Raw genomic sequence first — 27706 nt, 5'->3', positions numbered from 1 at the left:
CTCACGGGCCTAGTTGCTCTGCGGCATGTGGGATCTTCCCAGACCAGGGCTCGAACCCGTGTCCCCTGCATTGGCAGGCAGATTCTCAACCACTGCGCCACCAGGGAAGCCCCCGGGTGTTCTTGTAGTTGAACGACAACGATGATTTATCATGTCATTGGTCATGGCTGGAGTCCGTGTGAGAATAATGAAGACATATATTGTATTCATTTTAAGTATTATTTTTGTGATTAGTTTTGTGCAGGTTTCTTCAAAACCTTCGCCTACACACACACACACACACACACACACACACACAATGGAATATTACCCAGCCATAAAAAGAATAAAATAATGCCATTTGGGGCAGCTTGGATGGACCTAGAAATTATCATACTAAGTGAAGTAAGTCAGAAAGAGAAAAACAAAGACAAATATATGATATCACTTAGATGTGGAATCTAAAAAATAGTACAAATGAACTTATTTACGAAACAGAAACAGACTCACAGACACAGAAAACAAACTTATGGTTATAAAAGGGGAAAGGTGGGGGAGGGATAAATTAGGAGTATGGGATTAGCAGATGCACACTAGCATACAAAAAATCGATAAACAACAAGGATTTACTGTAGCGCACAGGGAGCTATAGGTATAACCGAAACACTTTGCTGTACACTGGAAACCCACTCAATAGTATAAATCAACTATGCTTCATTAAAAAAACAAACAAAAAGAAATCACTGCCTAATTAAGATAAACCTGCTGGAATCAAAGGTGAGTTGATACTGGAAAAGTAGGGCTAGAGACCACCACCAGAGACATCAAACCCTGGGGAGGGGTAAGAGAGGAGCCCCTGCTACCTCTCCTGGATCCCAACAATCCTAACTCGTTGGCTTTTTCCCATGTTCAACCCTTTCATATTCCTGGCCTCTTGTTGCTAGTTCCCCCTGCCTCTCCCTTTATTCTGCCCCCAGTGCCTTCTTTAGTCCAAAATAAGTGGCTTCTCTCCTCCCCTCACTCTCTAGGCCCCTCTCCTCCCTTCGTCCAGGCTCCACGCTCCTTCCTTCTCTCTCCCCCATCTGCCACCTGCATTCATCCCTCCCCTGCTGTGCTCAGCTACAGAAATGCCGAATTCCTAACACCTAGCTACATCTATGTTATCTCGCCCTCCTTTTCCCTCTAACAAGGTGCCTCCGTGCCTTGGCCCCGCAAGTGTCCCTGGTCCCTGCACAGCTTGGGGAGTGGCTGAGTCAGGCCCTACTGCAGACTCTCATAGATCCGGGTGAGCACCTCCAACTTCTTCTCCAGCTCCCGGGCCTACTGCCTCAGCCTTTCAGCCGACTCCGTCTTTGCCCCCTCGTGCAAGTGCTTTGCCTCTTTCACCAGGAAGTCCACTTCCATCAGAAGGAAGACACCTGCAGTGGCCGCACCCACAGTCCGGGCTCCTTTGGTCATTATCAGAGCCGTGCCTTTGAAAGTAACCTCTTCCTGCTGGCTGCTTTGGACTGAGATTATTCCACTGCTGATGAAGACGTTTGCATCCGCTGCTAAGCCAGGGTTGCTTTTGACCGGCTCCATGGCACGGATATTCATTTCAATGCGTTGCACGGCTTCTGTGAATTTCTTTGTTGTGCTGTTTGGGGACTGATCTTAAGTACCTCCAGGAGCGCCAGTTGACATCAGGCGACTGACTTCGGGTTTTGCTGACAACGTGCTGACGAGTTCCACGATGCTGGTGGACACACTGGTCACAGCAGCCGCTGCTCCCAGCCCTAACCCAGTGGCTGAGAGTGCCAGACTCGCCCCCGCTGTCATGGGTGCCAAAGCCAGGCCAAGTATGGTCAGGACACCAGACACAGCGCCAGTGGAGTTGGCCACAGTGTTGGAGATGGTGCGGTCCCTGTGGACCTTGTCAACCTTGTCTGCGAGTGCGTGGAGCTTTCCTATGAGCTCCTCTAGCTCCCATTTTACCCGAGGAAACCTGTTCAAAAACCTCTTCCTGTCCAGCTGGTCTTTTTGGAGCGTGACTTGGTGCTCCACGGCCAAGTCTGTTTTCAGCTAACTCAGATATTGATGCAGTGCATCTGAGTCTTCCCTGTAACAATGAAGGTCAAGGGATTAGAAAGACAGTTTGCTTGTCCATAAAATAGGCTCAACAAGATCTATTCTGTAAATCACAGAGATTTTTTTATAAATCAAATAGAAAAGAATATCACAAATGTAAATTTTTCTCTTTCAACATTAAACACATGTTTTTGTATCCTGTAGATGCTCCATGTACTTATTCAATCATGGAATAAATAAGCAAAAGTCATCTTAGGATACTTTTAACTTAAGATAGGTATTTGAGGGAATTCCCTGGCGGTCCAGTGGTTAGGACTCTGTGCTCCCACTGCAGGGGGCACAGGTTCGATCCCTGGTTGGGGAAGTAGGAACCCACAAGCTACGTGGCACGGCCAAAAAAAAAAAATGGTATTTGATAAAGACGCCTCAGAGGCAGGTCAACACAATCACTTCCAAAGAGTAGGTAGAGTGGGAACTCCACAGATAAACACAGAGAAGTGGGATTGGAGCAGAAAAACCTTCATTCAGAGAACCTAAGTGTGTAGTGAGGAGTCAACCTGCCCTTTGCCCTTGGCTACTAGGAAGGGGTCCATAAGCCCCTAGAATATTCTGGCTGATAGGAGTGTCCTCGTCTGCCTGGGCCTTTGGCCACTGGACAGTCTAACAGGGTGACATGTGATGGGGCCTCTGGGTCATGTGGTATCACATCTGACCTCTGGAGGAGCTGGACACTAGGGCATTAGTCTGACCTCCGGGAGGGCAGGAGACAACAGGTCAGCTGTGTGGGCAGCAAGTGACTGAGCCCAAATGAAACTCCATACACTGAGGGTCCTGTTGAAAAAGGTTCTCTCCTTGGTCAAGTTTTAGTCAGGCTCTTCTGAGCCCTCTTCTCCAATAGGCCTCAACCTCCGCCTTTGGTGTCCTGTCCTTGACGGCCTGTATTGCCCAGTCTCAGCAAAAATTCGTCCAAGTCAGTTTAGTGAGAAGCCTTCCCACTGTTTAGATCTTATCATGTTTGATATCTGATCAAACTCGTCATCTCCCACCTTTGATGCATAAGTCCTTTACTTGCTTTTAGCAAGAATCCTGTTAGCAAATTTCAACAAGAATCCCCCTGCCTTCGATGTCTCCTCTCAGTGATTTTCCATCCCACCCCCCTCACTCTGATCATTGACTACAAATCCCCACTCATCTTTGCTGTATTCGGACTTGAGTCCATCTGTCTCCTCTGCTGCAATGGTCTTCACACCTATCACGATAGTCCTGAAGAGAGTCTTCCTTATCGTTTTAACAAGAGTCAGAATATATTTCCTTAAACAGGGTGAACGTCCCTGGCGGGCAGTGCTCCGTGTGCCCTGCCACACACTGAATCCAGGACAGTGACACGTCCTGGGACAATGGAAGCTTCCTGTGTGAAACCCGCTCAGACTCTGCCCTGTGGCTGATGGAAACCGGCATTCTTCCCTGTAATAAACCATAACTGGGATCGTGACAGTTTTCAGGGAGTTCTGTGCCTCCTTCTAGGGAATTCTCAGACCTGATGGTAGCTTTGGGGATCTCCCAAATTTGCCATTGGTGTCAAATGTAAGGACAGTCCTGGGGGCCATGCCCTCAGCCTTTGCAGATTGGCTAATTCTGCGTACTTAGAGGTTTTTTAAACCCAAAATCAGAGCTAGAAGGAACCTTAACCATCATTTTTCCTGGCATCTGCTTTCCTTCAAGCCTGATGCCCTTGGCCTTCCCAGCTGAAGGTCACTGGGTCCATCCACTGCCCCAGTTGACTGGGAAGCAGGTGATATGCTATTAACTCTGGTTCCCCTTGGACTCTCCAGCCCGCCTCACTGACTCCTGACCCATCACCCAGCACCCCCGACCTCTCAGGGGTCACCAGCTTAACTCATACCTTAGCTGGTGAACAGCTTCACATGCCTGCACACCAAGGCCATGTGCAACTTTATGGAACCTCTCAAAGATTCAAGAGACTTTCAGAGACATCCATATGAACTGCTAAGCCTGAAGAGACCTGCATTTGCTCAAGCTGGTGGAGGAAGAATTTTCCTCTTTGGTGGGGACTTGTGAAGTCTCGTCAGAATCCCTCAAATTACACAAAATTGGCAGCCACTCATTGTGATGCTGGAGGTCTCACTAAGCCACACGGCCTTCCCACTGGTCAGGGCTACTCTATGTAGATTGGAAGAGGGTCCCAGATGGCAATAGAGAACCCCAGGTCCCAGGCAGGGTGTGGAGGACACAGTCACCCAGGGCCCTCTACGCCCAGCATGAGGGGATCAAGTCAGGGAGGGAAGAAATGTCCCCTCTCCCACTCACAGGGCCTCTGCTAGGGTCACAGCCCCTTCAGTTTTGTGTCCTCGGGACCCACTCGCCTCACTCTAGTCCTGGCTCTGCTGCCAAGCCTTCCTACTAGTCCTCCAACCTGGACCCCTCTGCTCCATCCTGACCCCTGGGTCTGACCCTGGTCCAGGCCTCCCTGGGCCTTTGGACGAGATGATTGCACTTGGTTCCCCGCCTCTGACCCTGCAGTTCACTCTAAGTCCATGACCACAATCCATCAGATTGAATTGCTATTCCCACTGGACACATGACAAATCTGAGACTCCAACTCTTAAGCTCAGAGCCCCAGAGCTGGGCAGGATAGAGCCAGGATCCAACCAGCTCCATCCAATTCCACTCCAGCCTCTCTGCCTTATGGGCCAGCAGGATCCTGCAGTGTTGGTACAGTTCCTAAGATGGAGATTAAAGGGGCTCCAGCCAGAATCCCCAGGAACACAAACTGATGGTGTCAGGATTTTCTGACTTGTCCCAAAGGAAGTCCTACAGGAAGAAGACCCTTGGCTCCTGTCTCTTCCCAACAGCTTTTGAGAGTTAACATTAGGAACCTGGGCCACAGCAGCGAAAGCTCCGAATCCTAACCACTAAACCACCAGGAAATTCCCTTTAGACACTGTTTTTCAAAGCAATTGTCTAACTAGTGGTGGCGCAGTGTTGGATCCTCAGGTTCCCTGAAATAGAATACTCTGGACCTCGATGGCCACCTTTATTCTCCTAGAGAAAGGACTTTTCCATTTGGAGGTGAACCTGTTGGAGTCACAGGGTCCAGAGAAAAACGGAGGAAGCTATAGGAGGAGACAAACCAAAACGGTATAGAACCAGCTGGAACCAAGGTGGCAAGGTATCTGACCTCACCACACCCTCAGTCTCATTCTAGGCTGATTTTACTACATTAGCTACTAGATGACACACCTACGGATGACCATGACCGGAAGATGCAGACCAAAAAAGGATAAAAAGGGCGTGGCACCCCATTTCCAGGAAAGCCTGACCCCTTCCCTGGTAGATGAATGCTCTGCCTCCCTGTCATTAGCCTCACTCCTCTTCCCTCTGTCTTTACTCTTTAAAATCAAATCCCTCTCACCATGTGGGTGAGAAGTTGATCTGTGAATTAAGTTCCCACTTCTCCATTCTTTGGCCACTGAAGAAAACTTGGGCTGCATGGATCTCAGCTTCGGTTTCGGGTTTTTTTGGTTGCAGAAACCTGAACTAGCATCATCTCTTCTGTACTTTCTTTTAATTCTTGTGCTTATATCAATAACAAGCGAGACCGAATATAACCTCCTAAAAAGAAGAGCCTTTGCAGTCTATTTATTACCCTGGTTTTGTAAATCAGAAAAGAACAGCATATCTCCCCTAAGACTTAAGGAAGAAGCTCCAGCTCCACCTTCAGCTCCCAAAGCTGAAATTCTACTGAAATGATTCCCTGAACAATTGACTTATGGGACATTAACACTATCTTTAAGTACTCTATAAGCATTAAAAAATAACCTCATAAAAACTGAAAATAAAATAAAAGTTAACATTAATTGAGCACATACTATGTTCAGCCATCATGTGAAGCACTTTGCATGCATGATCTCAGTTTCCTCACAATAACACTGAACAGATGAAGCAACTAAGGCAGAGAGTAGTTCAGTAACTTGTCCAAGGTCATAACATGCCCCTTCCTAGCAGGTTTCATCTCTTCTCAACCTGAGGCTGTTCACTGCCAGCAAATGACAAGGAGGAAACATTCCCCATGGAAGCTTGAAAAGGAACATCCTCGACCCCAACCATAGGATCCTGCCTGGAGGAGGTGTGTCTGCCAGGAGGAAACTAGCCTGGGGCAGGGGGATGTGGGTGACATTCCTGGTGCATCCCTGCAGGTTACCTGGACAAAGCGGCCTTAGTCTCAATTCTCTTCAGGACTTCAGTCAGCAGCAGTAGCAGTTCCTCTCTGCTCATTATGTCCCAGAGGCACCCAATGACGTCCTCAAAAAAAGCTCTCAACATCTAGATGAAAAGAAAAGGGAATAAGATTAGAAGAATTTGTGGTGGAACATAAATGGTATTGAGTGTAAAGGAGTTAAAATTCATCTTCCTGAGCAGCAGTCACCTGGGGTACTGTTGGTGGAGTTACTTGCTGTTATGGATGGAACTGTTTCTCTCCCACCCTGGAATCCATATGTTGAAACCCTGACCTCCCAGGTAGGTGACTGTATTTGAAGATAGGGCCTTTAAGGAGGTAATTACTGTGAAATGAGGTCATAGGTGTGGGGCCCTAATCCAATAAGCTTCCTGTCCTTATTAGAAGAGAAGAGATACCAGATTCTCTCTCTCTCCCCCTCCCCAATCCCCCCCCCGCCCCCGCTACAGAGGACAGGCCATGTGAGGACAGAATAAGAAGGCAGCTGTGATTTGCAAGCCAGGAGGAGAGGTCTCACCAGAAACCAACCCAGCCAGTACCTTGATCTTGGACTTCCAGCCTCCAGAACTAATTATCTACTCCTGGGATTTAGATGTCTTTAGGAATCTAAAATTTTAAACCTTTAGAAAGAGAATGAAGACAGGGCACATATGGTTTATTAGTTACCACTTCCAGCAGAGTCTGGAAAGCACCCGATAAATGAATGTTTTCATGTTTTGTCAGTGAAACAAACAAATATTCACATTAAATGGGAAAAAGACTGTAATGACTATAAATAGTCTCAGGTCAGTACACGGCAAGATTACTGCCCAAATGAGTTACCAAAAACATGTGTGTGTTTCAGAAATTTGGAGGTGATAGAATTGCTGGTAAGAGAATGGCGACTAGTGTGTATATATGTGTGGGCTGGGACTTGATGTAAAATGGATTTCCCTCTATATCCACACAAAGAGGCATTATTCTTATATCACAGAAGAAGAAAGTGAGACTCAGACAGGATAAGGGACCACCCAAGGCCCGCAAGCAGAAAGGTCAAAGGTTGAATCCAAGGCCAACCATCAGACAATTCTTTGAAGCCTCCTTGTATTTAAAAAACTGTGATTTCTTCATTCTACTCTGTAGTATACTATGGGGCTTCTTTGCAACTAATTTCTGTAGTGTATACAGAAGTAGAAATATAATGTTGTATACATGAAACTTATATAATGTTATAACCCGATGTTACCTCAATTAAAAAAAAAGTTTCAGACCACACGCCATTGTGTAAAACTACCATGGGAGAGGATTCCCCAGCTCTGATCCTATGATCAATCCCCATCACCTCTCTCTCCTCCAGGCTGGTCTCAGGGGACCCAGCTCCCCACTGGCCCCACTGGACCCAAGCTGAACTGTTGATAAACAGCAGATCACCTTGCTCCGGAGGAGAGTTTATCCTCAGGAATTCACCAGTCCAACCCTCCCTCAAGGATCCCAGAGTCTGCTGGGGTGGCTCCTGGCTTCTAATCTGTTCTCCCGTCCCTTATCCTTCAGCTTGACTAGTCTGCTCTCGTGGGTGGCTCCAGGGAGGACGTGATTTTGTTGCTGAGCAATGCAGTGATGGGGGAGAAGCAATCCTGAGGAAACAAGACTCAAGAAAACGCGGTGCTCATGTGGGTGCGTGGTGATTGTTTAGGTTTTTCTTTTTCCCCCTTCACTAAGGGAGAAAGGAACCCAGGGCTTACATGGAGGGAACCCACAGTACTAAATCTGTGCATTGATGGGATGGGGGTGGGTGGGGGAAATAACTGAGCGCCTGCGTCTCTGCAGGGGTATTGAGATCAACAGAACCAGTACCTGCCTGAGGCAGTGACACCTGGTAAGCAGGTGCCCGACAGAGCTGCGGGGAGTGGGGGGGGGGGAGGGGTGAGAAGTCTGGGGGAGGGGAGGTTTCAACCTGAAACTAACAAACTCCAGGTAGAGGGGACAGCACCGACACTTAGGCAGGCCCTGCTGTGTGGCAGGCACTGGCCCACGCCACGAACACACGTTATATTTGATCCTCAAAACAACATAGGGAAATATTATTCTCATTTTACAGGTGAGGTCAGGTAAGGTGCTCCAGGTCACACAGGTGGGAGGTGGCAAAGGCCAGACCGGGGCTCAGTTCAGGGTCCACTGAGCCTCGCAGAGCCGCTGGGCTGGCAGCAGGGCGAGAGTTGAAGGAAACAGCCTCTGTGGTAACGCCCCAGCGTCTGGGAGCAGGAGGAGGCTTGGACAAAGGGAGAGGCCAGGAGAAGCCTCCAGGGATGCTGGTGGACCTCCTCTCCCCGCCCCGCCCGGCCTCGGGGATTCCCATCTGCTGTCCCACCCCTCCCCATGGGCTGTCCTGTCCTCACTTCTGAGTCACTTGCTGGATGGCGGTGCAGGGGTAGGGGGTGAGGAAGTGAGCATCTTGGTCCTGGCTCCCTGAGGGGGGGGCCGGGAAGGAGGCTGTGGGGACAGACCCCTGGGTTTGGGGACCTCCTCTTGGCCCCTCTTGGGGGCTCGAGGATGCTTATCCATCCCGTTCTTTTTTTTTTTTTTAAAGCTCTCAAATTTATCCTTTTATTATCCTAGCTATACTTCCAAAAGCCAGCTAGCTTTTAAGCTTTCTTTCTTTTTTTTTTTAAATTAATTAATTAATTTTTTTTTTTTTTTGGCTGTGTTGGGTCTTCGTTTCTGTGCGAGGGCTTTCTCTAGTTGTGGCGAGTGGGGGCCACTCTTCATCGCGGTGCGCAGGCCTCTCACTGTCGCGGCCTCTCTTATTGCGGAGCACAGGCTCCAGACTCGCAGGCTCAGTAGTTGTGGCTCACGGGCTTAGTTGCTCCGCGGCATGTGGGATCTTCCCAGACCAGGGCTCGAACCCGTGTCCCCTGCATTGGCAGGCAGATTCTCAACCACTGCGCCACCAGGGAAGCCCCTCCATCCCGTTCGTGGTTCTTGATTCCTCTGTTGGTTAACTCAGCATGGAGGCACCACCCTCAATTCTAGGTCACAAGTAGGAAGCAGCCAGAGAAGAGGCCGCTGACTACCTCAGTAGTAGATGGTTACTGTGCTCATGGTGGCAGCAGCTGGGGTCTCAGAGTCTTCCCTTCAGCTCGCCCGCCTGTGTCAGGCTGGAAGGAGGTGTCGCTTCACCCTCGGGAAAGAGAAAACAGACTGTGGGCTTGATCATGAGTGAGCAGTGGCTGCAGGGAACAGCGAGGGGCGAGTTCTCTGGTGGGTTCCCCTGGGACGGCCACCAGTGCCACAGTGGACTTAACCCAGAGAGGTTCTCTGTCTCCTGGGCTCTGCTGGCCGCTAGTTAAGGAAAGTTACTCATCTCCCGTCAGCGGCCTCCAAGCCCAGTCAGAATCCTGCTCTCCTGTTGCAGCACAAGGAGAAGATAATCAGACAGGAGATAGCCACCTGCAAAGTTATAGAAGTGAAGCAATAAAACCAAATACAGAAAAAAAGATAAGAAGGGAATACTCTGGAAATTACGTGAGGTTGGGAACACTAGTGTTTACTAATGGGTAATAATTAATAACGATCCAGTGTCTATGACGTGCAGGGCTCCCGAAACTTTGTTCGACCCTAGTGATATAATGGTATTAGGAAAAGGTGGGGAGCGGTATAAGAAGAAGTATAAAAGTAAGTGAAGGGCTTCCCTGGTGGCGCAGTGGTTGAGAATCTGCCTGCCAATGCAGGGGACACGGGTTCGAGCCCTGGTCTGGGAAGATCCCACATGCCGCGGAGCAACTGGGCCCGTGAGCCACAATTACTGAGCCTGCGTGTCTGGAGCCTGTGCTCCGCAACAAGAGAGGCCGCGATAGTGAGAGGCCCGCGCACCGCGATGAAGAGTGGCCCCCGCTTGCCACAACTAGAGAAAGCCCACGCACAGAAACGAAGACCCAACACAGCCAAAAATAAATAAATAAATAAATAAATAAATAAAGTGTAAAATCAAAAAAAAAAAAAAAAGTAAGTGAAATTATTATCTTTCCTGGAAGGAAGTAAATAAATAATATCAAAAATTTTCAATCAAGACAAAGAAAAATGGAGTACCTAATGTTTATTAGCTACTGTGCTTGATGACTCCCCACTTTGCATCAGGCACTATTCTAAGTGCCTGGTATGCATTCACTCACTTTTAGTTCTCACAATGACCCTGGAAGCAAGGAAACTGGAGCTCAGAGAGGTTAAGTAACTTACTCAAAGCACCCAGCTAGTGGCAGAGCCAGAATTCAAGTCCAGGTTCCTGTCTCCAGTGCACACTCTCACACTCTTCTCTCTCCCAATGTAAGAAATCATTTTAACACATTGATTAACTGCCTAAAGAAGAAGCAAAAAATTAAAGTGGTTTTCCCTGGGAAGGGCTGAGCAGAACCTACTGTGTGAATCGATTTGTTTTAAAGATATGCACTTATTATTTTGGATTGTTTTAACTCTAGGACAGCAAAAGTCCCTTTATAGTAGTTAGTAACCGACCACCTTAAAGACGATGGAAGCAGCTGGATCAAGTGCCAAGGAGGAATAAGCCTGATGTGTCCTGATGTTACAACTGTCAGAAACATTGTAGCAGAAACATTGTCAGAAACAGTGTAGCAGAAACATTCGTGTTTATAAAACCAAGGCTCTCTAAGAAAGGTAGGGATGATGACAGGGTTAAACCAGAATAATCGGAGTGAACTGTCACCTTAAACAGACACATTTTCCAGCTGCATCTTGCCCACCCACATAGGCACCCATGGGCTTCTGTCCACTCAAGGGAAGCAAGACTCCTTGCAGGGGAAGTGAATTCCGCAGGCCGGCATATCTGCTACTCCAAAGGCAAGGATGCTCTCGAAGACATTCAGAACAGTGTTTAGAAGGGGCACCCACGTATAATAATAATAATAATAATAGATAATGATTACTATGATCATGTTTTATTGGGCCAGGCTGAGTCAGTGAAAGGCCATGAGTTCGTAATAATATTCAAATGAGAAGAGTTTAGATAAAGTGTGTCCAAAGAGGTAGATGTAAAGGTCCAAAAAGGTAGCTATGCTCCAAAGAAGAGTGAGTATAATGGGAAATATTTCATTGTTAATTGAATTTAATAAGAAGAGGAGTCAAAGTCTATGCGGATATTCCCTTCTGTTTATTTATGGGACTGTTTATATAGGATTGAGAAAGAAGAACAGAACATCCATGTACATCCCGAGGCTGGCCTGGTATCACAACAGGGCGATGCTATTCTCCTGTTGGACGTAAAGACTCTCAGAGAACACCAACCTCAGGCCACGTTACCCTGAGAGCATGAGGAAATGAGACAGCAAACACTCATCACTGTGCTGCCACCAACACAACACTCCCTCCCTTGGCTGAAAAGCATGACTGTCCTTCTTTACCGATTATACCTTTATCCTCACTCTGGTCTCCCCTCTCCATAGATGGATTTCCTGAGACACCTTCAGTGTGAACTGCCCCCCATTCTCTGCAGCACCCAATCGACAGAGGCCCCATTTCCTTAGAGCCTCCCCCAAATGACCTGACCTAAGCCCAAATCCTAGAATCTTTCTTTCGAACACCTTCTTTCTGCGATGCCCAGGGTTCCCCCTCAGGAAGAGTAACAAACAGCTTGTCCACTATGGGAGTGTGCCTGAGGCTGCAGGCACTGACGGTGTGGATGGAGAGGATACACACAGGCGGCCCGGCGAGGGTAAGGATGCCGAAAGTAGGTTCCTTTCTCTTTCCAAGCCACCCTTGCTCTGCTCATTCCCCGGCTCGTCTGTTTCCAGCTCCTGTTCTTTGTTCTCAGACTTGATCTTAACAACACAGTGTTCCTGTGTCCTTGGATCCTTTCCTGCCCACCTGCTCTCATGCAGTTCCACCTCCTCCAAAGCCACCCGCCTCCCCCCTCGACTCTCTGCCTCTCGTCTCAGGGCCTGGACATCAGGTATGTGTTGCTGGGCCCCTCTGCGGCGAGGGGTGACTGTATGACCCAGTCCTGGCTAACAAGGCACAGAAGAACTCAGCAGAGGGGGTCCTGGAGGCTCCCTGCTGTAAGGGACAGGTGGGAGAGGAGAGCTGGCTCGTCCCCTGCCTCCTTCTCTGCCTCGAAGCTGCATGAGCCCGGGAGCCAGGGCAGCCAATTGAAATCATGAAACACAGGGACCAGGAGGCAAGGAGGGGGTGGAGGAGGGCTCGGGCAGAAAGGCTGGATCCTGGATGACTCCAAACACTTGTAAATGGGGCTGCACCCTCGACCTCCTCCTTCTGTCCTTCTCTGCCATTCTCGGCCTGGCCCTGACCCTCGTCTGCAGCCTCAGCTGGGTGTGGATGCTGGACGGTGCTCCCTCCTGCTGGATTACTCTACGGGGCATCCTCCTCTGTTAGTCTCTGGTCCATAACTTCCCGGAATAGTTGTTGGTGGGAGAAGGGAGGACCCTGGAGAAGCCTGTCCCCACCCAACTGCATAGCCAGACTCGCCCTCCCCTCCCTGTGAGCGGACAGAGATTCTCACCAAGCACCTCCCTCCATGTAGCTGCAGGGCATCCTCCTTGGTCAGGGAAAGGAGGGGTTAAGACAGGATCAAGTTCAGAGTCCTTAGCCCAGCCCCCAGGCCCTCCTACTGCTCCAGCTCCTGTCTTCCTCACCACTCCCTGCCTCCCTGGGCCTGGTCCAGGTGCCTGGAGGACTCCCAGCTGCCTGGCCTCTGATTCCCCACCAGCCTCCGGGCGTTTGCTCAGACTGTCCCTCCCCCTGCAATGCCTTTCCCCACCTGCTTCACCAGGTGAAAGGTTACCTGTTCTTGGAGGCCCAGCTCCAAAGCCTCCTGCCCCTGCTTCCTTCCCCCAATTCCTCAACCGGCTCCCCTGGAATGTTGCACTTTCCTGGTCGTGGTTCTATTTGTGTGGAGTTTCTTCAGCTCTGAGACACTGTCAGGGGCCTTGTCTATTCTCTGCTGCACCTCCTGCTCTAGGGCCTCCCGGGCACCCTCCAGCCTCCTGGGCACAGCCTGGCTAAAATACGAGGTGTGGGACCATTACTGGGACGTGAAACAACCAGCTTCTCGATGACACAGCACAACCCCTGTTTCACCTGCAGTGGAGTAATTCCATTTGTTTTCCTAGTCTATCTCGATGTAAAGCTCTTTCTGATAGGTAGTGCTATCAGATTTCTGAATGTTTCTGTTTACGGGAATCCCTTGCTTTCCAAAAGATCATCCTCGGCCAGTAAACTTTGATGAAAGGCCTACATCCACTTCACGATATGGCATCTTGGTTTGCTAAAGGTTTCGTAGGAACACTCTACATTCAGGTAACAGGAAACACCTGTATTTCCTCATGTCTCCTTACTCCAGCCATGGTATATATGTATATATATATTTTAATAAATTTATTTATTTATTTTTGGCTGCACATGGGCTTTCTCTAGTTGCGGAGAGAGGGTGGCTACCCTTCCTTGTGGTGCACCGGCTTCTCATTGCGGTGGCTTCTCTTGTTGCGGAGCACGGGCTCCAGGGCGCGCAGGCTTCAGTAGTTGCGGCACGCGGGCTCAGTAGTTGTGGCGCGTGGGCTCAGTAGTTGTGGCTCGCGGGCTCTAGAGCGCAGGCTCAGTAGTTGTGGCGCACGGGCTTAGTTGCTCCGCAGCATGTCAGATCTTCCCGGACCAGGGCTCGAACCCGTGTCCCCTGCATTGGCAGGCAGGTTCTTAACCACTGCACCACCAGGGAAGTCCCAAGGATGTTTTATTTTTAATGTTTAATTGGAATAAAATATACAAAACATAAAATTTACCATTTAAACATTTTTAAGTGTACAGTTCAAGGGCATTAAGTGCATTCACATTGTTGTGCAAACAGCATAACCATCCAACCACAGAACGTTTTACATCTTGCAAAACTGAAACTCTATACTCATTAAACATTAACTCCCCTTCCCCCCTCCCACAGTCCCTGGCAACCAGCATTTTACTTTCTGTCTCTATGCATTTGGCTTCTCTAGGTGCCTCATATAAGCAGAATCGTATGGTGCTCATCTTTTTGTGACTGGTTTATTTCACTTAGCATAATGTCCTCAAATTTCATCATGCTATAGCACATGTCCGAATGTCCTTTTTTAATGTCAATACTATTCCGTTGTAGGTATACACCACATTTTTCTTATCCTATCATCCACTGATGGAAGCTTGGGTGGTTTCACCTTTGGGCTATTGTGCATAATGTTGCTATGAACAGGAGTGTACCAATACGTCTTCTAGACTCTGCTTTCAATTAGTTTTGGTCTATAGCCGGAAGTGGATTGGCCGATCACGTGGTAATTCTACATTTAAGTTTTTGAGGCACCGTCATACTGTTTTCCACAGCGGCTAGATGCTGTTATTTTTAAGGCCATATTTTAGCACAACAGTGAGACCAGACCAGGATCTCCTTGGTTGCCTGGCTGCCAGGAGGATAGAGGTTGGTGGTGCCCCCTGGCACATGCCCCAGGATGTCTGGTGGTGTGGCCCTCCCAGCCCCCTCTCCACTCGCACACGCCACTCCTTGCCCCTCCTGTTTTGGGATCTGCTGAACTTGAGGCTATTTCCTCTCTCCGGGTAAAGGTTGTCAGCAAAGTACTTAGTGTTGACACTTAGCAGAGCGCCTTTCAACTTCAAAAGTCTAATCCAAATCAATTACTCAATTACCTGTTTTAAATTAGGATCCAAAATCTGTTGTTAACTCTGAGAATGTGTCCAATTCTCTTAAACATTATACTGTCGACTGAAAAAAAGGCACAACGTGAGACCTGTGAGTTAAGTTTCATCTGGGGCGAAATGAGGACTGCAGCCCAGGAGACAGCATTTCAGATAGCTCTGAGAAACTGCTCCAAAGGGGCGGGGGGAAGGTCAGTATATATGTGATTTTAGTGTAGGGGGAGTGCATGCAATCAAGCTCATATTTTTTGCAGAAGGTTTCTGCTAGTCTCATGAAGGTTACTGCTAGTCACGAGCCGCCCATGTCACCATGAAGGATTTTAGTGCTGTTCTAGATACGAGGAGATGCAAGGATTGGGCTCATAAAATCTTCTCCTGAAAATATCTAACTCTCTGAAGACCTGTTCTGCCAGTTTTTCCCAGAGCACAGAGGGCCTCATTCCTGATCTCCACCCTGGACTCCTTTCAGGGGGTGTGGACGGTCAGCAGCTGCAGCGGCTCATGATTTAAACCTTGTAGAGGCAGATGGCAAGTGCCAATGGCAGGTGCCAATTTGTAGTTGACAATACGTACGTTAAAATGAAACACACTTGTCTTGATTTCAACATAAAAAGATTAAAAGAGTGGGCTTGATTTTATTGGTCATCTTTATACTTAGTTCTTAACCTTCCAGAGGCTGACAACTGCTAACTCCCTCAGGGCCCAATTTTCCCACCCGAGGAAAGACCAGTAGGATTGTCCAGTGGATGATGCTGGCGGCCTGGCAGCCAGTGGCCGAGACCAGTTCCCCTGAGGTCACCAGGTGCTGTCTGCGTGGAGTGTGATCCCCTGTGCTCTACGCCTGGTGCCCGTCTCTGCCAGCCACTCGGAGGACCCAAAAGCCCCCATGGTCACACGCTCAGTCTAAAGCTCCCTATCCACTCTCACTGTCCCTATAAAAAAGGACAATGGGCAGGTGGGTTGCGGTTCTGGACACACACCTCCTGATGTCCAGCATGTGGGAGCCATCCGCACCTCCCCCCGGGTATGGAGAGATTGTGTGGGTAGGGCTCGTGGGGGCCGTGGCCCCGTGCCTCTGGCTGCTGACCTTTCCAGACTCCACCAGGTGACGCTGGTGACCTCTGCCAGGCACCTTCCTAAGGAATTTTCTGGTTACTTCCTCCCTGAGTTGGTATCGCCATCACCGTGGGCTGAAATTGCTGTGGACCAAAGCTTTCAGCCAAGGCCTCGACTCTGGAGCTGTAGCCATCCTGGGGGACTTCTCTTGTGATGTTGGGGGTCACATTGAGGCCGATTTTATAGTCACTAGATCTTTAGAGTCTCCAAATGGGGTGGTCTCAGCTTATGACCCTGGAGTGAAGAGATGCTTAATCCTCACCTCGATTTGAGTCTACAGCCCCCGTCTAGTTACTCTACCATGAGCCTGTCTTTATGGAGGCCTCTAATGTTCGGCGACCATTCTGCATTCTCATCAGAGGACGTTTATGTCAACCTGGCTACAGCTCATATGGATGTTTAATCCAGTTCTGCATCTCACAGTGGTTTTGTTTGGCTAAAGTCACGCTAGTGAAAGGGAAAAGAATCAGGAGGAAGGAAGTTTACGGAAAACAATGACAAAAAATAACTTTAAGCAAGAAGCAGTGTTTGCAAGTGTCAAATGTCAAATGTCAACCTTGGTTTGAATCTTTGGCCCTCCCCTGATTTGGTGGAAGAAAACTCCGGCCTCTCCCCTCCCCTCGGATTCCCTATCTGCAAAATCACATTATATACCTGGCATATGTTACAGGTGATTGTAAGACCAGACTTACAGTGTGTGTGGTCGTCATGGGATAACACCCATCACTCCTCCAAGGGCCTTACAGTCTGTTGGTAGAAGGTCTTCCTTCAAGGAGCCCAAGGCAAGATGTGCTGAGCCCAGTAGGACCTGGAATGTCAGGGCTGGACTTGTTTCTCTAAGGGGGTCAGCATCAGGGTGAGAATAGCCCAGGGTGAGGTCTAGTGGGCAGAGTGTTTGCTTGACCTGAGTGACTCAGAGGTTGAGGGCTTTCACTTTCCTTTTTGCTTCTCCAGGTATATCTGGGCCCAGAGGGTGTGTGTGGTTATTGCAGAGACGCACAGCTAGTGGCTGCATCTGCACAGCTGAGAACTGGATCTTGTTCACACTCGGCCAGACGAAGATTCCCGGGTAAGCAGGGGGGTGTAGGATCCCCACCCTTCCTCAGGACAACTGTCTGAGAAAAGTATGACTGTCACTGATTTACAGAAGAAGGGAGATCGAAGCTCAGAGAGATGAGGTCATGGGCCCGAGGTGGCAGGTTAAGCAGGGGCAGAGCCTGGATTTGGAGGCAGGTTTGTCTGACTGCTTCCTCCCGCCCCTAAACAGTGCAGAGGGAGGGCGACACCTGCTCAGGTGAGCTCAGCTCGAGATGGAGACTGTGAGGCCTGAGTGGTGACCCCAGGAGGCAGGTGGGTGTTGGGGGGTACTCCGTCCTCTGGGAAATTTGGAGGAAGCAGAGGGCGTGGAGGAGGTATGGATGTCAGAACCTCTCCTCCTGTGGCCTGGCCACCTTGAAGCAGCCCCCAGGGTGCTGCCGTGACGCTGAAGGGGCTCAAGGACTTCTTCTCGGAGATACAAGGAATCAAGGTCTGTTCACCCACCCTGTCTCTGAGTGCCTGCTCAGTGCCAGGCCCTGGGGGGATACTGAGGCCTGAGAGGGGAGGGCCAGGAGACCAAGCAGGGAGATGCAGGGCTTTGTCTTCCGGTGCTCGCCGGGCCCACGCTCAGGATGCGGGTGATGGGTGGTCCTGTGCGGGGAAGATGGCCCCGCTGGGGAAGTGGGGTGACCGGGCTGCAGAGACCTGCACCGTGTTTGCTGTTGGGCAATCTTGAGATGAAAAGTCAAACTGTACACCTGTGTCAAAGAAAATAATAAAAAAATGTATAATCGGAGTAGAAAAGGGTTTTCTTTGAACGAACTGAGGCCTCTAGCCCAGAAGACAGCCTCTCAGATAACTGTGAGGAACTGCTCTGGAGAAGCAGGGTTTTCAGCACAGGTTTATGTCTTGTCAGAACAAAGACCATCAGACGAGTCAGGGATAATTTTCTTCAAGGTTTCACAAAATACAGAACAGCAGGTACCCAGCGAGTCAGTATGGCCTTGGCACCTAGGAAGGAAATCCTGACATGGAAGGAATACCGCATTGGCTTCCCAGGAAGGGAGGCATTTCATCTTTATTTTTAACAGGGACAGTCTTTACTTCTGGTCAATGCGCCGTCTTCTTTAATAACTAAAATCGATGTATGGTGTATGTTTGATAGGCCAAAAACAAGTGTTTTAGTTAGCATAAATTCAAGTAAACTCATGTATAAGCCAGAATCACATTCCATGGGGAGGGGGCAGCCTGTGCAAAGTGGGGTGTAATCAGAGGCCAGGCAGCTGGGAGTCCTCCAGGCACCTGGACCAGGCCCAGGGAGGCAGGGAGTGGTGAGGTAGACAGGAGCTGGAGCAGTAGGAGGGCCTGGGGGCTGGGCTAAGGACTCTGAACTTGATCCTGTCTTAACCCCTCCTTTCCCTGACCAAGGAGGATGCCCTGCAGCTACATGGAGGGAGGTGCTTGGTGAGACTCTCTGCCCGCTCACAGGGAGGGGAGGGCGAGTCTGGCTATGCAGTTGGGTGGGGACAGGCTTCTCCAGGGTCCTCCCTTCTCCCACCAACAACTATTCCGGGAAGTTATGGACCAGAGACTAACAGAGGAGGATGCCCCGTAGAGTAATCCAGCAGGAGGGAGCACCGTCCAGCATCCACACCCAGCTGAGGCTGCAGACGAGGGTCAGGGCCAGGCCGAGAATGGCAGAGAAGGACAGAAGGAGGAGGTCGAGGGTGCAGCCCCATTTACAAGTGTTTGGAGTCATCCAGGATCCAGCCTTTCTGCCCGAGCCCTCCTCCGCCCCCTCCTTGCCTCCTGGTCCCTGTGTTTCATGATTTCAATTGGCTGCCCTGGCTCCCGGGCTCATGCAGCTTCGAGGCAGAGAAGGCGGCAGGGGACGAGCCAGCTCTCCTCTCCCACCTGTCCCTTACAGCAGGGAGCCTCCAGGACCCCCTCTGCTGAGTTCTTCTGTGCCTTGTTAGCCAGGACTGGGTCATACAGTCACCCCTCGCCGCAGAGGGACCCAGCAACACATACCTGCTGTCCAGGCCCTGAGACAAGAGGCAGAGGGTCGAGGGGGGAGGCGAGTGGCTTTGGAGGAGGTGGAACTGCATGAGAGCAGGTGGGCAGGAAAGGATCCAAGACACAGGAACACTGTGTTGTTAAGATCAAGTCTGAGAACAAAGAACAGGAGCTGGAAACAGACCAGCCGGGGAATGAGCAGAGCAAGGGTGGCTTGGAAAGAGAAAGGATCCTACTTTCGGCATCCTTACCCTCGCCGGGCCGCCTGTGTGTATCCTCTCCATCCACACCGTCAGTGCCTGCAGCCTCAGGCACACTCCCATAGTGGACAAGCTGTTTGTTACTCTTCCTGAGGGGGAACCCTGGGCATCGCAGAAAGATGGTGTTCAAAAGAAAGATTCTAGGATTTGGGCTTAGGTCAGGTCATTTGGGGGAGGCTCTAAGGAAATGGGGCCTCTGTCGATTGGGTGCTGCAGAGAATGGGGGGCAGTTCACACTGAAGGTGTCTCAGGAAATCCATCTATGGAGAGGGGAGACCAGAGTGAGGATAAAGGTATAATCGGTAAAGAAGGACAGTCATGCTTTTCAGCCAAGGGAGGGAGTGTTGTGTTGGTGGCAGCACAGTGATGAGTGTTTGCTGTCTCATTTCCTCATGCTCTCAGGGTAACCCTGTCTGAGGCTGGAGTCCTGTGAGAGTCTTTACGTCCAACAGGAGAATAGCATCGCCCTATTGTGAGTGCCAGGCCAGCCTGGGATGTCAGAGGCTGTTTGTGTTCTTCCCCAATCCTTTTTAAATAGTCATGTAAATAAACAGAAGGGAATATCCGCATAGACTTTGACTCCTCTTCTTATTAAATTCATTTAACAATGAAATATTTCCCTTTATACTCACTCTTCTTTGGAGCATAGCTACCTTTTTTGACCTTTATATCTACCTCTTTGGACACACTTTATCTAAACTCTTCTCATTTGAATATTATTATGAACTCACGGCCTTTCACAGACTCAACCTGGCCTAAAAACATGATCATAGTAATCATTATTATTGTTATTTTTATTATTATTATTATTATTACTATATGTAAGTCGTTAGGACTTACCTGTGGTGCCCCTTCTAAACACTGCTCTGAACGTCTTCGAGAGCATCCTTGCCTTTGGAGTAGCAGATATGCCGGCCTGTGGAATTCACTTCCCCTGCAAGGAGTCTTGCTTCCCTTGGGTGGACAGAAGCCCATGGGTGCCTATGTGGGTGGGCAAGATGCGGCTGGAAAATGTATCTGTTTAAGGTGACAGTTCACTCCAATTCTTCTGGTTTAACCGCTGTTATTATCCCTACTTTTCTTAGAGAACTTGGTTTCATCAACACGAACGTGCCTCCTACACTGACAGTTGTCACATCAGGACACATCAGGCTCATTTCTTGTTGGCACTTGATCCAACTGCTTCCATCATCCTTAAGGTGGTGGTGCCTGAAACCAACCCATTCTTGTGGCTTACTTACTAAAGTGACTTCTGCTTTCTTAAAGTTAAAAAAATACAAAGTAATAAGTGCATATGGTTAAAACAAATCAATTCATACAGAGGGTTCTGCTCATTACTTCCCAAGGAAAAGCTTTTTCTTTAGACAGTTAATCGATATCTCTAAATGATATTATTACATTGGGAGAGAGAATAATGTGAGCGTGTGGTCTGGAGACAGGAACCTGGACTTGAATTCCTGCCCTAGCACAAGCTGGGTGCTTTGAGTAAATTACTTAACCTCTCTGAGCTTCAGTTTCCTTCCTTACAGGGTCGTTGTGAGAATTAAAAGTGAGTGAATGCATACCAGGCACTTATAATGGTGCCTGGTACAAAGTGGGGAGTCATCAACCACAATTGCTAATAAATATTAGGTATTGTGTTCTTCTTTTTCTTGATTTAAAATTTTTGATATTATTTATTTACTTTACCAGGAAAGATAATGATTTCATTTATTTTTCTACTTTTGCTTATACCCCTCCCTACCTTCTCCTAATATCATTATATCACTAGTTTTATATCCTCTATTAGAAAACTTTGTAGTTGTAAGCACTTTATTTACGCCTTCATTTCTTAGGCCCTCAACTGGAGCCAGTACTTCTTGACTCCCCACTTTGAAAAATGAGATATTAATCCTCCTCCTCCCTTCAGTGTTTCACCTCCCAACTTCTAGCAGTGTAATTTAATGTTTATATTGATTAACAAGTACATTTACTTCTCATATTTAAAGTGTTTTATTTTAAAAGATAAAAATTATTTTATAATGACTATAAATGAAATACAAACTTAAAAATGTTTGAATCACTATATTTTACACCTACAAATTATATAATATTGTATATCAGCTGTACTTCAATTTTAAAAAGTCTCGAAAATAATCAAAATTGGAAAGCCAGGACTTGCACATAAATAAATTTACTTTAGATTTTTTTAAAAAATCAAACAGGGTTTACATTTTTGTGATGTTTTAAATGCTGTTTTCTTTTTTCCTTTAACATCTTTTTTGGAGTATAATTGCTTTACAATGTTGTGTTAATTTCTGCGGTATAACAAAGTGAATCAGCTATATGCATAGTATATCCCTATATCCCCTCGCACTAGGCCCTGCCCCACGCTCAAATGTCACCCCGCCTAGGCCCCGCCCCACGCTCAAACGTCACCCCCCCCCACTTCCCGACCCACCCTAAACCCCACCTCTGCCTAAGTTCCACCCCCGCCTAAACTCCGCCCCCATAGCCAAGGCTTTTTTTTTTACTCTTTTAGATTAGGGTTCTGTTTTACCTTGTTGATTCATTGTTGATGATTCTTTTATATTTTTATTTTTCCTAATAAATCTTTTATTTTTCTAATTTTATTCTTTATACTTTGTTATTGCTCTCTCCTTTTGGCTTGTTCCCCCCCCCCCTTTTTTTTTCTTTTTTCTGTTGTGGTTTTATTTTACCTTGTTGCAGTTGTTTCTATTATAGTTTTATTTTTCCTAAAGTATTTTTTATCTTTCTATTTTTATTTTGTTTTTTATTCTTTGATATTGTACTACTCCTTTTTTCTTTCTTTCTTTTTTTTTTTTTTTTTTTTACCACACCGCGAAGCTTGTGAGATCTTGGTTCCCAGGCCAGAGGTCGGGTCTGAGCTCCTGTGGTGGGAGCTCCGAGTGCAAACTGCTGGACTAACAGAGAACCTCAGACCCCAGGGAATATTAATTGGAGTGAGGCCTCCCGGAGGTCCTCATCTCAGCAACAAGACCCCGGCTCTATCCAACTGCCTGCGAAGTTAGTGCTGTGGGTTCCCTCCATGTAAGCCCTGGGTTCCTTTCTCCCTCAGTGAAGCAGGAAAAAGAAAAAGACGTCATTAAGTATTTCCAGGAGAGAGTGAGCAGGGAAAAACTGCAACACCTGCTCACTGAAGACGAAGGCCGGAAGAGATTTCTGGCTGAGGCTGATTTGCCCAGGTAACCTGCAGGGATGCAGCAGAAATGTCACCCACATCCCCCTGCCCCAGGCTAGTTTCCTTCTGGCAGACACACCTCCTCCAGGCAGGATCCTATGGTTGGGGTCGAGGATGTTCCTTTTCAAGCTTCCATGGGGAATGTTTCCTCCTTGTCATTTGCTGGCAGTGAACAGCCTCAGGTTGAGAAGAGATGAAACCTGCAAGGAAGGGGCATGTTATGACCTTGGACAAGTTACTGAACTACTCTCTGCCTTAGTTTCTTCATCTGTTCAATTTTATTGTGAGGAAACTGAGATAATGTATGCAAAGTGATTTGCATGATGGCTGATACATAGTAGGTGCTCAATTAATATTAACTTTTAAAAAGCTTGTTGGGAAGAGATGGGGCCAAACAGCCTTTTTTCCTAGAGATGAGGCCCAAGCAGGACTCTATTTAGGACAAGTCAGAAAATCTGACACCATCAGTTTGCCTTCCTGGGGATTCTGGCTGGAGCCCTTTTATTCCCCACCTTAGGAATTGTACCAACACGGCAGTATCCTGCTGGCCCATAAGGCAGAGAGGCTGGAATGGAATTGGATGGAGCTGGTTGGATCCTGACTCTATCCTTGCCCAGCTCTGGGCCTCTGAGCTTGAGACTTGGAGTCTCAGATTTGTCATGTGTCCAGTGGGACTAGCAATTCAATCTGATGGATTGTGGTCATGGACTTAGAGTGAACTGCAGGGTCAGAGGCGGGGAACCAAGTGCAATCATCTCGTCCAAAGGCCCAGGGAGGCCTGGACCAGGGTCAGACCCAGGGGTCAGGATGGAGCAGAGGGGTCCAGGTTGGAGGACTAGTAGGAAGGCTTGGGCAGCAGAGCCAGGACCAGAGTGAGGCGAGTGGGTCCCGAGGACACAAAACTGAAGGGGCTGTGACCCTAGCAGAGGCCCTGTGAGTGGGAGAGGGGACATTTCTTCCCTCCCTGACTTGATCCCCTCATGCTGGGCGTAGAGGGCCCTGGGTGACTGTGTCCTCCACACCCTGCCTGGGACCTGGGGTTCTCCATTGCCATCTGGGACCCTCTTCCAATCTACATAGAGTAGCCCTGACCAGTGGGAAGGCCGTGTGGCTTAGTGAGACCTCCAGCATCACAATGAGTGGCTGCCAATTTTGTGTAATTTGAGGGATTCTGACGAGACTTCACAAGTCCCCACCAAAGAGGAAAATTCTTCCTCCACCAGCTTGTGCAAATGCAGGTCTCTTCAGGCTTAGCAGTTCATATGGATGTCTCTGAAAGTCTCTTGAATCTTTGAGAGGTTCCATAAAGTTGCACATGGCCTTGGTGTGCAGGCATGTGAAGCTGTTCACCAGCTAAGGTATGAGTTAGGCTGGTGACCCCTGAGAGGTCGGGGGTGCTGGGTGATGGATCAGGAATCAGTGAGGCGGGCTGGAGAGTCCAAGGGGAACCAGGGTTAATAGCATATCACCTGCTTCCCAGTCAACTGGGGCAGTGGATGGACCCAGTGACCTTCAGCTGGGAAGGCCAAGGGCATCAGGCTTGGAAGACAGCAGATGCCAGGCAAAATGATCGTTAATGTCACTTTTAGCTCTGAGTTTGGGTTTTTTTTTTTTTAATTCTAAGTACGCAGAGCTAGCCATTCTTCAAAGTATGAGGGCACAGTCCCCAGGACTGTCCTTACATTTGACACCAATGGCAAATTTGGGAGATCCCCAAAGCTACCATCAGGTCTGAGAATTCCCTAGAAGGAGGCACAGAACTCCCTGAAAACTGTCATGATCCCAGTTATGGTTTATTACAGGGAAGGATGCAGGTTCCCATTAGCCACAGGGCAGAGTCTGGGCGGGTTTCACACAGGAAGCTTCCATTGTCCTCAGGACGTGTCACTGTCTTGGATTCAGTGTGTGGCAGGGCACACGGAGCACTGCCCGCCAGGGACGTTCACCCTGTTTAAAGAAATATATTCTGACACTTGTTAAAACGATAAGGAAGACTCTCTTCAGGACTATCGTGATAGGTGTGAAGACCATTGCAGCAGAGGAGACAGATGGGCTCAAGTCCGAATACAGCAAAGATGAGTGGGGATTTGTAGCCAGTGATCAGAGTGAGGGGGGTGGGATGGAAAATCACTGAGAGGAGACATCGAGGGCAGGGGGATTCTTGTTGAAATTTGCTAACAGTCCTTTGTTGCTAAAAGCAAGTAAAGGACTTATGCATCAAAGGTGGGAGATGAGGAGTTTGATCAGATATCAGACATGATAAGATCTAAACAGTGGGAAGGCTTCTCACTAAACTGACTTGGACGAATTTTTGCTGAGACTGGGCAATACAGGCCGTCAAGGACAGGACACCAAAGGCGGAGGTTGAGGCCTATTGGAGAAGAGGGCTCAGAAGAGCCTGACTAAAACTTGACCAAGGAGAGAACCTTTTTCTTTTTTTTTTTTTTTTTTATAAATTTATTTATTTTATTTAGTATTTTTTTTATTTTTGGCTGCGTTGGGTCTTGGTTGTTGGGTCTTCGCTGCTGCGCGTGGGCTTTCTCTCGTTGCGGCGAGCGGGGGCTACTCTTCGTTGTGGTGCGCGGGCTTCTCATGGCGGTGGCCTCTCTTGTTGCAGAGCACGGGCTCTAGGCACGCGGGCTTCAGTAGTTGTGGCTCGCGGGCTCAGTAGTTGTGGCTCGTGGGCTCTAGAGCACAGGCTCAGTAGCTGTGGCGCACGGGCTTAGTTGCTCCGCGGCATGTGGGATCTTCCCGGACCAGGGCTCGAACCCGTGTCCCCTGCATTGGCAGGCGGATTCTCAACCACTGCGCCACCAGGGAAGCCCCGAGAACCTTTTTCAACAGGATCCTCAGTGTATGGAGTTTCATTTGGGCTCAGTCACTTGCTGCCCACACAGCTGACCTGTTGTCTCCTGCCCTCCTGGAGGTCAGACTAATGCCCTAGTGTCCAGCTCCTCCAGAGGTCAGATGTGATACCACGTGACCCAGAGGCCCCATCACATGTCACCCTGTTAGACTGTCCAGTGGCCAAAGGCCCAGGCAGACGAGGACACTCCTATCAGCCAGAATATTCTAGGGGCTTAGGGACCCCTTCCCAGTAGCCAAGGGCAAAGAGCAGGTTGACTCCTCACTACACACTCAGGTTCTCTGAAAGAAGGTTTTTCTGCTCCAATCCCACTTCTCTGTGTTTATCTGTGGAGTTCCCACTCTACCTACTCTTTGGAAGTGATTGTGTTGAACTGCCTCTGAGGCGTCTTAATCAAATCCCTATCTTAAGAGTGTCCTTGTCCACAGATGAATGGATAAAGAAAATGTGGCACATATACACAGTGGAATATTACTCAGCCATGAAAAGAAACAAAACTGAGTTATTTGTCGTGAGGTGGATGGACCTAGAGACTGTCATACAGAGTGAAGTAAGCCAGAAAGAGAAAAACAAATACCGTATGCTAACACATGTATATGGAATCTAAAAAAAATAAAAGGTTCTGATGAACATAGGGGCAGGACAGGAATAAAGACGCAGATGTAGAGAATGGACTTGAGGACATGGAGAGTGTGAAGGGTAAATGGGGACGAAGTGAGAGAGTGGCATGGACATATATACAGTACCAAATGTAAAATAGATAGCTAGTGGGAAGCAGCCACATAGCACAGGGAGATCAGCTCGGTGCTTGGTGACCACCTAGAGGGGTGGGTTAGGGAGGGTGGAAGGAAGATGCAAGAGGGAGGGGATATGGGGATATACGTATGCATATAGCTGATTCACTTTGTTATACAGCAGAAACTAACACAACACTGTAAAGCAATTATTCTTCAATAAAGATGTTAAAAATATTTTTTTAAATAAAGATAAAGAAAAAAAAAGAGTATCCTAAGATGACCTTTTTTTAATTTATTCCATGATTGAATAAGTATATGGAGCATCTACAAGGTACAAAACGTGTTTAATGTTGAAAAAAACATTTACATTTGTAAAATTCTTTTCTATTTGATTTATAATAAAATCTCTATAATTTATGTAGGATAGATCTTATTGAGCCTATTTTATGGACAAGCAATCTATCTTTCTAATCCCTTGACCTTCATTGTTACAGAGAAGAGGCAGATGCACTACATGAATATCTGAATGAGCTGAAAGCAGACTCGGCCATGGGGGATCAAGACACACTCCAGCAAGACCAGCTGGACAGGAAGAGGTTTCTGGAGGAGTTTCCTCGGGTGAAGCAGGAGCTTGAGGAGGGCATAAAAAAGCTCCATGCACTTGCAGACAAGGCTGACAAGGTCCACAGGGACTGCACCATCTCCAACATTGTGGCCAACTCCACTGGCGCTGTGTCTGGTGTCCTGACCATCCTTGGCCTGGCTTTGGCACCCGTGACAGCGGGGGCGAGTCTGGGACTCTCTGCCACTGGGTTAGGGCTGGGAGCAGCGGCTGCCGTGACCAGTGTGTCCACCAGCATCGTGGAATGTGTAAGCACGTTGGCAGCAGAAACCGAAGCCAGTCGCCTTACGTCAACTGCCATCAACGAAGAGGTGTTTGAGGGGGTTGTACGTAACAGCACAGCCCAGTTTTCTTCCTCTACAGGGAGAGTCTTCCGAGCCGTGCAAGACATTGAGAACAACGTCCGTGCCATCAAGTTGGCCAAAGTCAACCCTGACTTAGCAGCCAGGGCTAACCGCTTCATGACCACTGGGCAAGTCTCAGTCAAAGGCAGCAAGCAGGTGCAGAAAGCTTTTGGAGGCACGGCACTGGCAATGACCAAAACGGCCCGGATTGTGGGTGTGGCCACCGCAGGTGTCTCCCTTCTGATGGATGTGGCCTTCCTGGTGAAAGAGGCAAAGCACTTGTATGAGGGGGCAAAGACGGAGTCGGCTGAAAGGCTGAGGCAGCTGGCCCGGGAGCTGGAGAAGAAGTTGGAGATGCTCACCCAGATCTATGAGAGTCTGCAGTAGGGCCTGAGTCAGCCACACCCCCGAGCTGTGCAGGGACCAGGGACACGTGCAGGGCCAAGGTGCAGAGACACCTAGTTAGAGGGAAAAAGAGAGTGAGATAAAAAGATAAAAGAGGGGAAGCTGGGCTGGTCTCTC

General features: G+C 48.6%; 1 protein-coding gene and 1 pseudogene across 2 annotated transcripts; one reads left to right on the top strand and one right to left on the bottom strand.

Annotated features, from left to right (window-relative positions):
- Window positions 1-1239: 1239 nt before the first annotated feature.
- On the bottom strand, window positions 1240-15871 carry LOC133101626 (apolipoprotein L2-like; annotated as a pseudogene).
- Window positions 15872-17143: 1272 nt separating this feature from the next.
- On the top strand, window positions 17144-27692 carry LOC133100899 (apolipoprotein L3-like). 2 transcript variants are annotated; one of them, XM_061205397.1, is made up of 2 exons: window positions 17144-17168; window positions 26713-27692. In XM_061205397.1, exon 2 carries the CDS (start codon window positions 26768-26770, stop codon window positions 27569-27571), a length of 804 nt encoding a protein of 267 aa, XP_061061380.1. In that variant the 5' UTR covers window positions 17144-17168; window positions 26713-26767; the 3' UTR covers window positions 27572-27692. The 2 variants fall into 2 exon arrangements, with proteins under 2 accessions (XP_061061380.1, XP_061061379.1); XM_061205396.1 differs by lacking the exon at window positions 17144-17168 and adding an exon at window positions 25966-26031.
- Window positions 27693-27706: the final 14 nt, after the last annotated feature.

The sequence above is a fragment of the Eubalaena glacialis genome, chromosome 11, assembly GCF_028564815.1.
Source record: "Eubalaena glacialis isolate mEubGla1 chromosome 11, mEubGla1.1.hap2.+ XY, whole genome shotgun sequence".
Lineage (NCBI taxonomy): Eukaryota > Metazoa > Chordata > Mammalia > Artiodactyla > Balaenidae > Eubalaena > Eubalaena glacialis.
The sequence above is the reverse complement of the archived record's forward strand: the minus strand, read 5'-3'. Positions and strand labels throughout refer to the sequence as shown.